The following is an 11,873-nucleotide window of genomic DNA, read 5'->3' as shown; positions in this document are numbered from 1 at the left end:
CCCCTTCACCCTTTCTTGAATAGTCAACATCATCTCTCGTTTCCTTTATTGCTTTCTTTCATAATACCCCACGCTATCTATTGCGAATGCGTTGAGTTCTCGGGAGGTCTGTTTAGGCTTGCTCTTAAGGGCGTGCGACAATCAAGCTCAGTGGTTCATGCAAACCCTTCTGAGGCTATAACCTGATTTACAGCGCGGCGAACCATGAGCACTCACAATACAGCAGATGGCGCGATTGATGATTCGCAAAGTGCTTCTGGCGAACTGGCAACCGCGCATGACCGGTCTTGTATAGCCAAGAGTGCAGTTCCTTCGATCTCCAGCACGCATTCGAGGTCGCTTTCCTCGACTAAGGTTGTCTCCTCGGTTCCAACAAATCTCCTGCCTTCAGCGCCTGAATCACCCCCTACTCCAGCTCCGAGTCCGACCCCTCATCAAAGATCTCCGACTTGGCGGGCAGCCGTAGAGGAAGAGGAAGAGGACGTATTGCTGAACACTCAGGTGTACTTTAACTCTTTGAACAACGCCAAAAAGCAAAAATTTCTCGAAGGACTCCTGGATCTATGTGATCCTCAACAGCTCAGCTTCGTTTGGAGCTTTGTTGTTCCTCGTTTAAGGAAAGACCCATTCCAGGTCTTTCCGAATGAGCTATGTTTAAGGGTATTTCTACCATCTTTCTAAGCTCCCGACCTAGCTGCTGAAGCCTTGCTGACCCGTATGCTTCTCACTTAGGTTCTTTCGTTTATTGATGACCCGAAGACTTTAGCGAGAGCATCACAAGTTTCGAAGCGATGGCGCGAACTCTTGAACGATGACATCACCTGGATGAATTTGTGTGAGAAGCATTCCTATGCCTACCAGCGGCCTTCGGATGACGATCGAGATCTTTTGGGCCATTTGGATAGCCAGCCTCTGCATGCTGCATCCGACACTCAATCTTTTGGCGGATTCCGAAGCAGGTCTACGGTGTCCAGCCTTCAATCTCGGGACGGTTTTCCGGGACTTCCGCGATCTCTATCCGGGGACTGGCTCTCCTCATCGAGCTGCTCTTCACGGAAACGGCGAGTCAGGCCTGTGTCATACAGGTCGCATTTCAAGCAGAGATACATGGTTGAATCGGCGTGGAATAAAGGTGGACGCTGCACACAAAGGCATATGAGTCCTGACCAGGGAGTTGTCACAAGCCTCCATCTGACTTCGAAATACATCGTGGTTGCGCTCGACAACGCCAAGATTCATGTGTATGATACCAACGGAGACAATCAGAAGACCCTCCAAGGCCATGTTATGGGCGTTTGGGCTATGGTCCCATGGGATGATATTCTTGTGAGCGGTGGCTGCGATCGAGAAGTCCGAGTATGGAACATGGCCACAGGGTAAGCTGTTCCGAGCAAGTTTATGCAGCGTATATTTCTTATTTGGTACTGACAGCTGGTTCACCTTAGGGCGGCAATATACCTTCTCCGTGGTCACACGTCTACCGTGCGCTGCTTGAAGATGTCGGACAAAAACACGGCTATCTCCGGCTCACGAGATACGACACTACGAATCTGGGATCTCTCTACAGGTACTTGCAAGAATGTCTTGGTTGGACATCAAGCAAGTGTTCGTTGTCTGGCCATACATGGTGATCTGGTCGTTTCCGGCAGCTACGACACCACGGCGCGCATCTGGAGCATATCTGAAGGCCGCTGTCTGCGAACTCTATCAGGTCATTTTAGCCAGATCTATGCGGTTGCATTTGATGGTAAGCGTATCGCAACAGGCAGCTTGGATACCACTGTGCGAATGTGGGATCCTGAAACCGGACAATGCAATGGCATCCTGCAGGGTCATACATCCTTGGTAGGACAGTTACAGATGCGTGGTGATACGTTGGTCACTGGAGGTTCCGATGGCGCAATACGGATATGGTCGCTGATCACGAATACGCCTATCCATCGACTGGCAGCGCATGATAACAGTGTGACAAGCTTGCAATTTGATAGCTCGCGTATTGTTAGCGGTGGCAGTGATGGTCGTGTCAAGATCTGGAGTTTGGCGACTGGTCAGCTATTAAGAGAACTGTCTACTCCCGCTGAGGCTGTCTGGAGAGTCGCATTTGAGGCAGAAAAGGCCGTTATAATGGCAAATAGGTCAGGTCGAACAGTCATGGAGGTGAGCACTTAGTCATTTTGCACTGACAGAAATAAGTTCTAATTGCATTAATAGGTCTGGAATTTCTCGGCACCGTCCGAGGACAGCGGGGACGAAGCCGCGATTGAAAGTACTGCTAGCACGCCGGGTCCTTACTCAAGTCCAGTTGAGAGTCGGCACCGAGAGCGCTTCTCCGATCCGCCTCCCACGCTGTCGACAAGTAATGATAACGATCATTCAATGGTGGATGCCCCGTTGTCTTGATGACGATGTGACTGGCCTGATGATATCATGAGCACGCTTAGCCCCTACGTCTCACATCATCTCAAGCGCCTTCAAGTGTATCATTTGATGTTGGCGCCTGATACATACATTTCGACTCGTGGGTATAGGTAGCGCAACTAAAATCGACACAAGGCCAATTGCGGCCAGGTATCCTTCTATATATGCATTCTGGGTGTTGGGTAGGACATATTGCTTGGATCATGGTTTTTTTTTTTCTTTCGAGCCCGCTGGAAACGTGGTGTGGAGTTTTACATGTGGCAGTTGGGGTTCTTCTTGTGCTGCTGGAGTCTCAGAGAGGAATAGCCCCAGCGATGTTCCATGCTTTTTATGTTTGTCTTGTGTTTCAGTTTCTAAACGAGGGTTAGACGATACCTGTCTTGGGACGATTTATCCAAATCTACAGAAGATTTTGTGCTAAGCGCTGGGTGTCTCGGATCGACCCCCAAAATTAGGCCTGATTGTATTAAGGAGCCCATCCAAAGGTTGATGTGGTCACCTGACTTACTCCTCTAGAGGCAGGGATCAAATCCTCCCATTGAGAGGATGCCTGTACTTCCACTAGCAGCGTTCTCCGCATCATCGCAGGCGCTAATGGCACTCTTCGACCTGCGCAGCACAGATAGGCTATGAACCTAGCGAGAGTTCAAGGCTGCGTGGCCGGAATCATCATCACTCATTGATTTTACAGGCACACCTCTATACATGAAGACTTCTGGCTGTACCCTGCGATTCACATGGGCAGTACCCCTCCAAAAGTAGCCGACTATGGTATACGGGGGCAAGCCTAGTACAGGCTGCTACCTGTGTCGCAACCGGAAGATTAAGGTAGGACAACAAACTCACATTGGTGGTATAAGCTATTTAGTGGCTTATTCATGTTTACTGTCCGGTTGGTCGCATTTCAAGCTAAGCAGCTCCTAGTGTGACGAAGCCCATCCTGGATGCCGCAACTGCGCTGTCTACGGACGACCGTGTCCCGGTTACAGGCCAGACACGATCTTCAGAATTGAGACGGGTAAAGCAAAAGGGTCTCGGAAAGGCAGCAAGCCTCCCTCCGCTCGCAGTATCCGTGAGATAAATCTAGGCGACCAACAACGCACGTCATCTGTGTCCGTCTATCGATTGTCCGATTCTCCTTGGAAGGAACGGGCAGTGTGCTATTTCTTCGACCAGTACACGTCCTGTGACAAGCCCGATGGTGGTAGCCATTTGGGATTTATCCCGACCTTGTATGCGGGCTGTGGTCAAGACGCCACACAACCAGCTGCATGTCTGCGTTTCGCGGTTGATGCTGCAGCCTTGCTCACTCTGGGTAATCAGGTCAAGGCGTCATCGCTGGTCACGCAAGCGAGGCAAAGGGTTGCCCTGTCGGTGCAAAGATTGCGCCAGGCATTGGACTCGCCCGTCGAACGGGTGACAGACAATACCTTTGCAGCCATGGTTATTCTTGCTCTCTTCGAGGATATTTCAGGAGAACGGAATGGGCTTGCTAGCTCCCATACTGTGGGCTTTGAGGCCCTCATGAAGCTGAGAGGCGAGAGTTTACTCAATGAGCAGGGGCTGGATTTGTTCAAATTTGCCTATGTTCATACGGTAAGTTTACTACTAATCCTGCCGTGACACTTTTGCGCACTGGTTCCGAATCGCGGCGATATGTTGACCACGATACGACTTGCAGCGCATCGAGGCTCTGCTTCTACGGCAGAAACCACGGTTCAATACGCAAGACCTCATCATGCGACTCAATCCTACTGACCCCTTGCAACGCCTGATGATGATCGTGAACCAGCTTGATCCAGTGTCCCTCGAAATTCCCTTCACAGCAGACGCCATCGATCCTGCTATCATTACTACTCTTGCCTCGAGGATTGAGTTTTGTAGGACTTTGGATTCGGAATTGGCTGCTTGGAGCCAGAGCCTGCCGACAAGTTGGCTTCCTCACGCTTGCCATTCACATAGCGGCGAGGATGTCCTGACGTACCAAGGGAAATTCTTAGCGTCGACGTGGTCCCACTACCATGCTGTTCGCATATTGCTGCAACTGACATTACTTGATCTACTCCAAAATCTTGCCTCCATCGTGTCATCGAACGGGATTCAGCGAGAGGCAATCCGACAAGAAGCGGAGGGATCACGGTTGATCCAGAGCTTCATCAGCGATACGTGCCGCGCGCTTTCATTCTCCTTCGGGGAGATCGATCAGCTAGGCAACCCGTTAATATCGCAGGGGGCATCTCAGATCCGAGCGTTTAATGTCTACCATATGATTTGGCCTCTGTGGTACATCTTGACGTGCGGTCATGCGACTCCTCCCCAGGCCCAGAAAATCCGGCGGGCGCTCGCAGAAAAGGGTTCCGAGGCCGGGATCAAGTTGGCAGTTGTGCTTGCTGGCGTAGGGAGTTGGGAGACGGTGCCTTCTATGCTAGGATCTATTTCGCCGAGTGGTGAGGGGCACACTGTACTGACTGACGCGGGTGTACAGGATTGATGGTTGCTTCATCGATAAACCCTTCCAGCTGAACTCAGTTCAAGTATGAGAATGTGTGTCTCGTAAGGGTAATGGAGTGAGCTCAGCTGGGACGCAGGTATAGCTCAATTTGTGTATATGATTCTTGCATAGTCAACTAAGTATAAGTGCATCCGCAATGGACTCGATATAAGGCGGAAGTTCCCGTTCCGGTAAGCCACGGATGTCCTGACGTCATGGTCAGTGATCTCGAACAAACGGAGACAAGCAGCAAAGATACATACACAAAAGAAAGAGCAAATCAATTCGACACAAAGCCTAGATCTACCAGTGCAGGAGGCCGCTCGGCTGCTCGGATGGGTTCCAGCATGCAGGATGGATATGCCGTCGCCCATGCCGGTTTAGCCGATCTGGTTGCAGTACGGAGTAGTTACGGAGTAGTGCCTGATTCCACTGACTTCATGGCTTGCTGCTGCTGCTGCTGGCGCTGACGACATGTTACCCTCCAGGGTTCTATTTAGGGGCCGGCTTCTAGCCCACATGAGCTTGTTATAAGTTTACATCTACTCTTTTCGCTCTCGTTATAGAAATTGTTGACTTGATTGATACCCTTCTTGGTTCTCCCTCCCCTCTCTGGGCTTGATTTTGGTGCTTCTATAGATAGATACAACCGTTACAACACACTCTTCCCCATTCACTTTCCCTGCTCCCAACACACAATTCACAATCCACAGCAATGGCTATGCAAGAACGCAAGCTTCCCTTTGGGAAGATTGAGCCCAACTCGGCTAAGTATTTCGCCAGCTGCACGCTCGGAGGCATCGTCGGTACGTTCAATTCTGCTATCTCCAATTGATCCTCGCACTTGACCTGAAACTAACTTGGACTTCTTCTGCAGCCTGTGGTGAGTGACATTTCTCCCAACTCCATTCCGACCATATCCGAATCGCCTCTCTACAGGAAATTTGCAGGAACTTTTAGACGAGAATGACAATTTACTAACATAACAACTACAGGACCTACGCACACCGCAGTGACACCGCTTGACCTGGTCAAATGCCGCCGGCAAGTCGATCCCAAAATCTACACCTCCAACCTGTCGGCCTGGCGCTCGATCATGGCCAAGGAAGGCGTGCGCGGGGTCTTCTTCGGCTGGACGCCGACCTTCCTCGGCTACTCGCTGCAGGGCGCCGGCAAGTACGGCTTCTACGAGTACTTCAAGTACCTGTACGGCGACCAGCTCTTCCCCAACTCCAACCGCACCGTAGTCTACCTGGGCGCCAGCGCCTCGGCCGAGTTCTTCGCGGACATGATGCTGTGTCCGATGGAGGCGATCAAGGTGCGTATGCAGACCACTCTCCCGCCGTACGCGCACAGCCTGCGCGAGGGCTGGGGCAAGATCACGGCCAAGGAGGGCATGGCGGGCCTGTACAAGGGCCTGTACCCGCTGTGGGCGCGGCAGATCCCCTACACGATGACCAAGTTCGCGACCTTCGAGGAGACCGTCAGGATGATCTACAAGACGATTGGGAAGCCCAAGGAGCAGTGCTCGGGCGTGCAGCAGACCGGGGTCAGCTTCCTGGGCGGCTACATTGCCGGCATCTTCTGTGCGATTGTCAGTCATCCGGCCGATGTGATGGTCAGTAAGCTGAATGCGGATCGCAAAGGTGAGTTCGTCGTGTGATTCCACCCGCTTTTGTTGTTGTGGTGATGTTTGGAGACTGATTGTTCCTGGTAAATGTATAGCTGGCGAGGGCGCGATGACGGCGGTGTCGCGGATTTACGGCAACATTGGATTCTCGGGCTTGTGGAATGGCTTGCCGGTTAGAATTGTCATGCTTGGCACCTTGACTGGGTTCCAGTGGTTGATGTGAGTATCCAAGAATCTCTCTTCCTCCTTCCTCTTTTCGGCGCATTTTGTGTCAAGGTGAGCTGGAATGGCTGACGCTGGTTTAGCTATGATTCGTTCAAGGTGTTCCTTGGTTTGCCGACTACTGGTGGACATTAGTAGACTGGGATGTAATGAGTTCTTATGACTAGCGTTGATTTCTTTGTAATTCCGCGGCGTTATAGTCAGGAGTTTGAGAAGTATGTGATAACAATGCTGTTAATTAGACGAGATGATTGCTTTTGGGATAAGAATGAGTTGTAGGAACGAAAGTAGGCATAGCCAGCGCTGACCGCTCTGTATAGTCGGTCGGCAGAAACACCGCTGCGATCCTGACTTCGTCTTCTCGGTGCTTCGCCTTCGGCTCTTAATCTCTCCTTCTTTTCAGCTTGACATCGTCTCTCTTACCGTGATTGCTCTGCTCAGACCGGCTTCGTGCGGTGCTGGATTTTCATTCTCTGTCATATCATCGCCCCATCGTCGACAGCATCACTCATTGACTGTTTTATGCCGTTCAGGGCAGAAAGATTAAGGCCTCTCTAGATTCGCATTGCCGGGCTCACATACAGCGGCTTCCGGTGCCCCTTGACCGGAACTTTCCAATTTTGCTGACGACTACCTCCGCTTAAGGCGATAACTTCTCCTCAACTGATTAACTCAATCGACGATCTCCATCGAATCTCTTTCGATTCAATTTCCGCCTTCCTACCTTCCTCATTCAGCCTACAAACCCACCTCCACCCACATCAATCACCCGCAATCAGTGTCTCCTCATCCCCATCGCTCAGACCTTTCCCCAGCCTCCACCCCACAAAACGATTCACAATGGAAGACACCACAGCCCGCCCTTCAGCTGCCACCACCAACCCACCCAGCGTGGAAAACGCCTACAAGCGCAAATGCCTCGCTCTCAAGAAGCGCCTCAACGAGATCGAGGACGAGAATGAGCTGATGCGCGTCCGCAACCGTCGCGGCTGGCAGTATATCCAAAAGATGCGCCTGGAATCATGTATCTTGCTCGAGCGCCTGGCCAAGGTCACCGGCATGACCGAGGAGGCGTCCTCGCAGGCCGGGGCCGCCGCCAACCCAGAACTCCGGGCGCGCGCCGCCGCGCTGATGAGCAACACCTCGGCCCTGAATGGGCTGACGGCTTCGTTGGAGGGCAAGAACGGCGCTGGTGGAACATATCTGGATGACGAGACGGAGGGGAGCTCGGATGAGCAGCCTCCCACTGTGAGTTGATCCTTTTCCTTGTGTCTATCTGTGGTATGTGGGTGTGCTTTGTGGGGAGAAAAGCCTGAACACATAGTTGTTCCGGTGTCCGCTTCGGATTTGACTGCAATTGACTAACTCGTGATGAATCGATTGTTCAATTTTTCAGCCCCAAGAACGACCTCTGCGCGTGAAACGATCCCGGAAATCCAATCTCCCCGACGGCGCCGGCGGCGACGATGAGAACAGCACCGCCGCCGCCGGTGGTAGCAATCCCACCGACAACAATACCGACAACGGCGCCCTGCCGCGACTAGCTCCCGCCCCTTCTCAGGACGACCTGACCTCCTCCTTCCGTCTCCATGCCGAGAGCAACGGCCAGCACCCAGAGTCCGCTGAGCGCGGGACAAGTCAGAACCCGGAATCCGACTCGAGGAAACGTCGAGCCTCGAACGCCGCTGCCCCAGCTGCAGCTGCCGATAATGACGCCGCGGCCGAGGGAGACGAGAATGAGAACGAGGGCGGTGATGCATCAGTAGAACCTTCGTCTACGCCAATGGATCTGGACGCCAAGGAACCTAAGGATGAGAGTTAGGGCTCATTCGATTCTACTGCTTTTTTCTCTCTCTACATTCCACCCTCTCAGTCCTGAGTTTGGATCAATCTGCCCCTTCTCCCCCTCCTTTTTCCCTGTGGTGTATAGATAAGGATGTTGGGGGGAACATAGGTCCCGACCAACCCTGAAAGGAATCCAAACAAAAAGTTTCCAGAGACCATTCCCCGTGGCTATTATATTCTCTTTTCTACTGGAGCCTTTCTGCTTTCCTTTCTTCTTCTGTTGTCAATTGTGGGTGTTGCATGCGGTGAAACGTTGATTCTGGATTCGGAAACCTGGAGCTTGTTATTTCTTATTTTTATTCTTCTTCATCGTGCTGGGACAGTCTTTCTCCCTACTGACTTGCTCAATGACCTATTTATCTACTCACATACCTCCCTCCCTCCGCTACCCAGCGAAAACCTCTTCTTATCTGAATTTCCTCTCCCTTTCAATGAAATCCTCCTGGTTCGTTTTCTCGGCCAAAAAAAAACGGATCAGAGTACGTACCTACCTAGCCAGGTCTTCTCTCGTATATGCGTGTGCAAACATTTCCTCCCTGAGGGTAAGAGTTGGGTCGGGCAACCTTTTCCCCGTATCTGCGGAGAGGAAGTACTTATGATGGGGGATCATCACACTCTGGTACAAGTCGCAGGGGACTCCGGCGTCGGGTTCATTACAGTAGTTTTCTGGTGCGATTGTCAGGGACAAAAACGAAACGAACATCACTAATATAGGTATTGAGTTCTTCAAAAGAGAGATTTTTGGTCAGCGCCTATCATACTAAATTTTTCGTTCAGATATATTATAGATGATCATGCCGTAGGAAAATTGTCTATACCTATTGTAAGACAGGTGAAGGGGTGTAGAGGAAACATGCTACTACCTCATCATAATACCCAGGGAAGGGGGGATAGATGACACCATCACCACCACTAACAACACAACTACCACACATCCTCATAGTCGTCACAAAGCACGATCGAACCGAAAAGGTCATTTCATTTTCAGATGAATAAGAACAGAACCAGATGGAACGCTGATAAGGCTAGGGCTATGCATAAACCATATTCCGATATGATGCAAGATGGACAGACTCCCCCCCCCCGCTTCTCCTAACTAGAAAAAAGACAAAATGATTACAGCATTTATACCCGTTCCCCGATCTCATTCAACACCTCCTAAGCGCCTCGGAAAGCACAAAGAGCTAGAAGCAAGAAGCAAAGAACAGAAACTCCATCTGGTACGGACAAATGCAGATCATGAATTCCTGTGGGAACTCAATGAGTCGAGCAAAACTGTCTTAATTATGGAAGAAAGACAAGGCAGAAGACTCCCAGGAAAAATGAATGTGTTCCATGCACCGCGAGCAAAAGTAACACACGCTTATTCCACGCCGGCGTAGAGGTCGACCAGAATATTAATAGCCGCGACAAGAATTTCAGCGGCAATCAACACGATAACTATAACAAAAATAGGTGGGTTAGAAAGGTTAAATGCGAGGGGGAAACCGAAAACACATACCGATCCACTCAAGATACTCACCATGACGGTGAGTTAATTGATCCTTCAACACGGCAAGCAGATCCGCGATGACGTCTAATCGCTCCGTTAAAAGACCAACTCGCTGGTCCATCTCAAGATAACTCCGCACGGCCTGGTAAACAGGCTCCAGTTGGGGCTCTGCCCACATCAGTTCCGGACTGTCAAGGACGGAGCCTTGAAGATGAATGTTGATTCGCAGAATGAACAGTTCTCCGACCTGCATGTTGATCTGGCGACGTGTAAGATTAACGCTGCCTGTCTGAGCAATCTGAGCCGGAAGCGGTGCGGTGTTTGAGATTGTCTCGGAGACGAGGTCTTCAAAGAGGGACGTCTTAACGGACTGGGCGAGGGCGTGGGAAATGGCGAGCTTGATCATGTAGTTTCGTGGGTCACGGAGGGAGATAAAATCGTTGTATATGCGGGCTTGATATTCGCGAGCATAATAGAAATTGAAGTTCTCAACTTGCGTGTCTTCGGGGCTGAGGATGGAGGTCGCAAATTTGGAGATATCAGACAAGAATCGTGATTCGTGCGCGGGGGACATGCCCCATATGACGACTGTGCCGTAGTCGAAGAGGAACACCTCCGGGGTGTGGATATTGGTGTCAAAGTCAGGAGCAACTTCTGTCGGGGGTGCGGATGTGGTGGATTCAACCACAGCGCTTTCGTGGTCATTCTGTTGGTGGTGAGATTCCGAGTCTCTCAAATCAATGAGGTCTTCACGTCGAGTGTTTGTGTTGTCTTGTACTTCGACAACACTGTCAGAGAACCGGCGTTCTGCAGAAGGACGTATCGGCGGTTGTGGTTGCGTTGAATGCACGCCATTGTTCAGTGGGTTCCACGTGCCTCGTTGCTTTGCTTCATAGTCGTAATCATATGAAGAGTAGACGCACTCATCGTAGAGCTTCGGATTGGCTCCGCGGGTCTTTGCGCGAGACTTGAGAAACCGAACCACGCCTTCCAGACGATACGAATTGGCAGTACAATAGGCTGTGACGCGGGGCAATCGCTCTCGATCCGCCTTTCCTAGACTTGCAGCATGACTGCGGGCGGTCGGTTCCTTGATGCGGGCGATCTGCGAGTAGACGTCGGAGGGAAAGTCGCCGTCGCCCAGCTCTTCTTCAGTGACCGGATCAGGCAAGAGTTTCAACTTCTGCGCGTTTTTTGTCGTTCTCTGTGGTCCGACCTTGGAGGCTGTAGCAAATGGGGCACCGGCGGTGCTGAAGGGTGCTCCATGGCTGTTGCGGCGGCGGAGCTTGCTGTTTAGAGCCGACAAGCCAGTCGATCGGGGCTGGCCAGCGGTTTGGGAGTTGGGAGCAGGATAAGAACCAGAATGCAGCGGTCTGAAGGTCGGATCTGTGGCGGTCGTATCGTGATATGTGCTGACAGTGGTCAATGGATTGAATGTCACCGTCCTGGAGGCTCGGTTTCCTCGCGGTGACGTATTGGTGGAGGAAGGCGGTTGATGTTGGGGAAGGAGGGGTGAAGATTCTGTGACGGAAACCATGGTGGGTATTGAAAAGGATAGAGAAAACTGCGCAGAGCAGATCCTGTTGGATTGGGCTTGTATAGGGAGGAAGGCACGTCACCGAAAATGGTGGGGAGGCCGTTGGTGAAAGGGAAGAAGTTTAGGAGTAAAGAGAAAATGAAGTCTGGCGGACGGGATCCCCGAGAGCTCCAAGCTTTCCTTCCCTTCCTTTCCACGTGCGCCCGTCCGACGCTGCCATTTTCTGCCCATCAACAAC

The 11,873-nt window shown here is 51.5% G+C and overlaps 5 protein-coding genes across 5 annotated transcripts; 4 read left to right on the top strand and 1 right to left on the bottom strand.

Annotated features, from left to right (window-relative positions):
- The first annotated feature begins 3 nt into the window (after positions 1-3).
- BP01DRAFT_416740 (F-box/WD repeat-containing protein) lies at positions 4-2,805 on the top strand. The gene is made up of 4 exons (XM_025579215.1): positions 4-660; positions 733-1,376; positions 1,446-2,157; positions 2,212-2,805. Exons 1-4 carry the CDS (start codon positions 205-207, stop codon positions 2,398-2,400), a joined length of 2,001 nt encoding a protein of 666 aa, XP_025430228.1. The 5' UTR covers positions 4-204; the 3' UTR covers positions 2,401-2,805.
- Positions 2,806-3,186: 381 nt separating this feature from the next.
- BP01DRAFT_366681 (putative C6 transcription factor) lies at positions 3,187-4,909 on the top strand (the record flags this gene model as incomplete). The annotated part of the gene is made up of 3 exons (XM_025576419.1): positions 3,187-3,246; positions 3,343-4,014; positions 4,100-4,909. 3 exons carry the CDS (start codon positions 3,187-3,189, stop codon positions 4,907-4,909), a joined length of 1,542 nt encoding a protein of 513 aa, XP_025430227.1.
- Positions 4,910-5,624: 715 nt separating this feature from the next.
- On the top strand, positions 5,625-6,896 carry BP01DRAFT_366680 (putative mitochondrial phosphate transporter Pic2; the record flags this gene model as incomplete). Its single annotated transcript, XM_025576418.1, has 5 exons — positions 5,625-5,715; positions 5,787-5,792; positions 5,905-6,555; positions 6,635-6,758; positions 6,845-6,896. 5 exons carry the CDS (start codon positions 5,625-5,627, stop codon positions 6,894-6,896), a joined length of 924 nt encoding a protein of 307 aa, XP_025430226.1.
- A 559-nt stretch (positions 6,897-7,455) lies between these two features.
- On the top strand, positions 7,456-8,768 carry BP01DRAFT_85507 (uncharacterized protein). Its single transcript, XM_025580176.1, has 2 exons — positions 7,456-8,009; positions 8,158-8,768. Exons 1-2 carry the CDS (start codon positions 7,602-7,604, stop codon positions 8,581-8,583), a joined length of 834 nt encoding a protein of 277 aa, XP_025430225.1. The 5' UTR covers positions 7,456-7,601; the 3' UTR covers positions 8,584-8,768.
- Positions 8,769-9,688: 920 nt separating this feature from the next.
- BP01DRAFT_357860 (YagE family protein) lies at positions 9,689-11,747 on the bottom strand. The gene is made up of 2 exons (XM_025575294.1): positions 10,108-11,747; positions 9,689-10,046 (listed from the first exon to the last, which is right to left on the bottom strand). The coding sequence occupies exons 1-2, from the start codon at positions 11,633-11,635 to the stop codon at positions 9,970-9,972; spliced, it is 1,605 nt and encodes a 534-aa protein (XP_025430224.1). The 5' UTR covers positions 11,636-11,747; the 3' UTR covers positions 9,689-9,969.
- Between the last annotated feature and the right edge of the window lie 126 nt (positions 11,748-11,873).

The sequence above is a fragment of the Aspergillus saccharolyticus genome (genome assembly GCF_003184585.1).
Source record: "Aspergillus saccharolyticus JOP 1030-1 unplaced genomic scaffold BP01scaffold_21, whole genome shotgun sequence".
In the NCBI taxonomy this organism is placed as follows: Eukaryota; Fungi; Ascomycota; class Eurotiomycetes; order Eurotiales; family Aspergillaceae; genus Aspergillus; species Aspergillus saccharolyticus.
This window is presented reverse-complemented; position numbering and strand designations above follow the sequence as displayed.

Coding starts and splice junctions, on each gene's coding strand:
- BP01DRAFT_416740 (XM_025579215.1), top strand. CDS start 205: ATGAGCACTCACAATACAGCAGATGGCGCGATTGATGATTCGCAAAGT. Junction 1,377..1,445: donor GTATGGAACATGGCCACAGG/GTAAGCTGTTCC, acceptor GGTTCACCTTAG/GGCGGCAATATACCTTCTCC. Junction 2,158..2,211: donor CAGGTCGAACAGTCATGGAG/GTGAGCACTTAG, acceptor TTGCATTAATAG/GTCTGGAATTTCTCGGCACC.
- BP01DRAFT_85507 (XM_025580176.1), top strand. CDS start 7,602: ATGGAAGACACCACAGCCCGCCCTTCAGCTGCCACCACCAACCCACCC. Junction 8,010..8,157: donor CGGATGAGCAGCCTCCCACT/GTGAGTTGATCC, acceptor TCAATTTTTCAG/CCCCAAGAACGACCTCTGCG.
- BP01DRAFT_357860 (XM_025575294.1), bottom strand. CDS start 11,635: ATGGTTTCCGTCACAGAATCTTCACCCCTCCTTCCCCAACATCAACCG. Junction 10,047..10,107: donor TGAGTATCTTGAGTGGATCG/GTATGTGTTTTC, acceptor TTTTTGTTATAG/TTATCGTGTTGATTGCCGCT.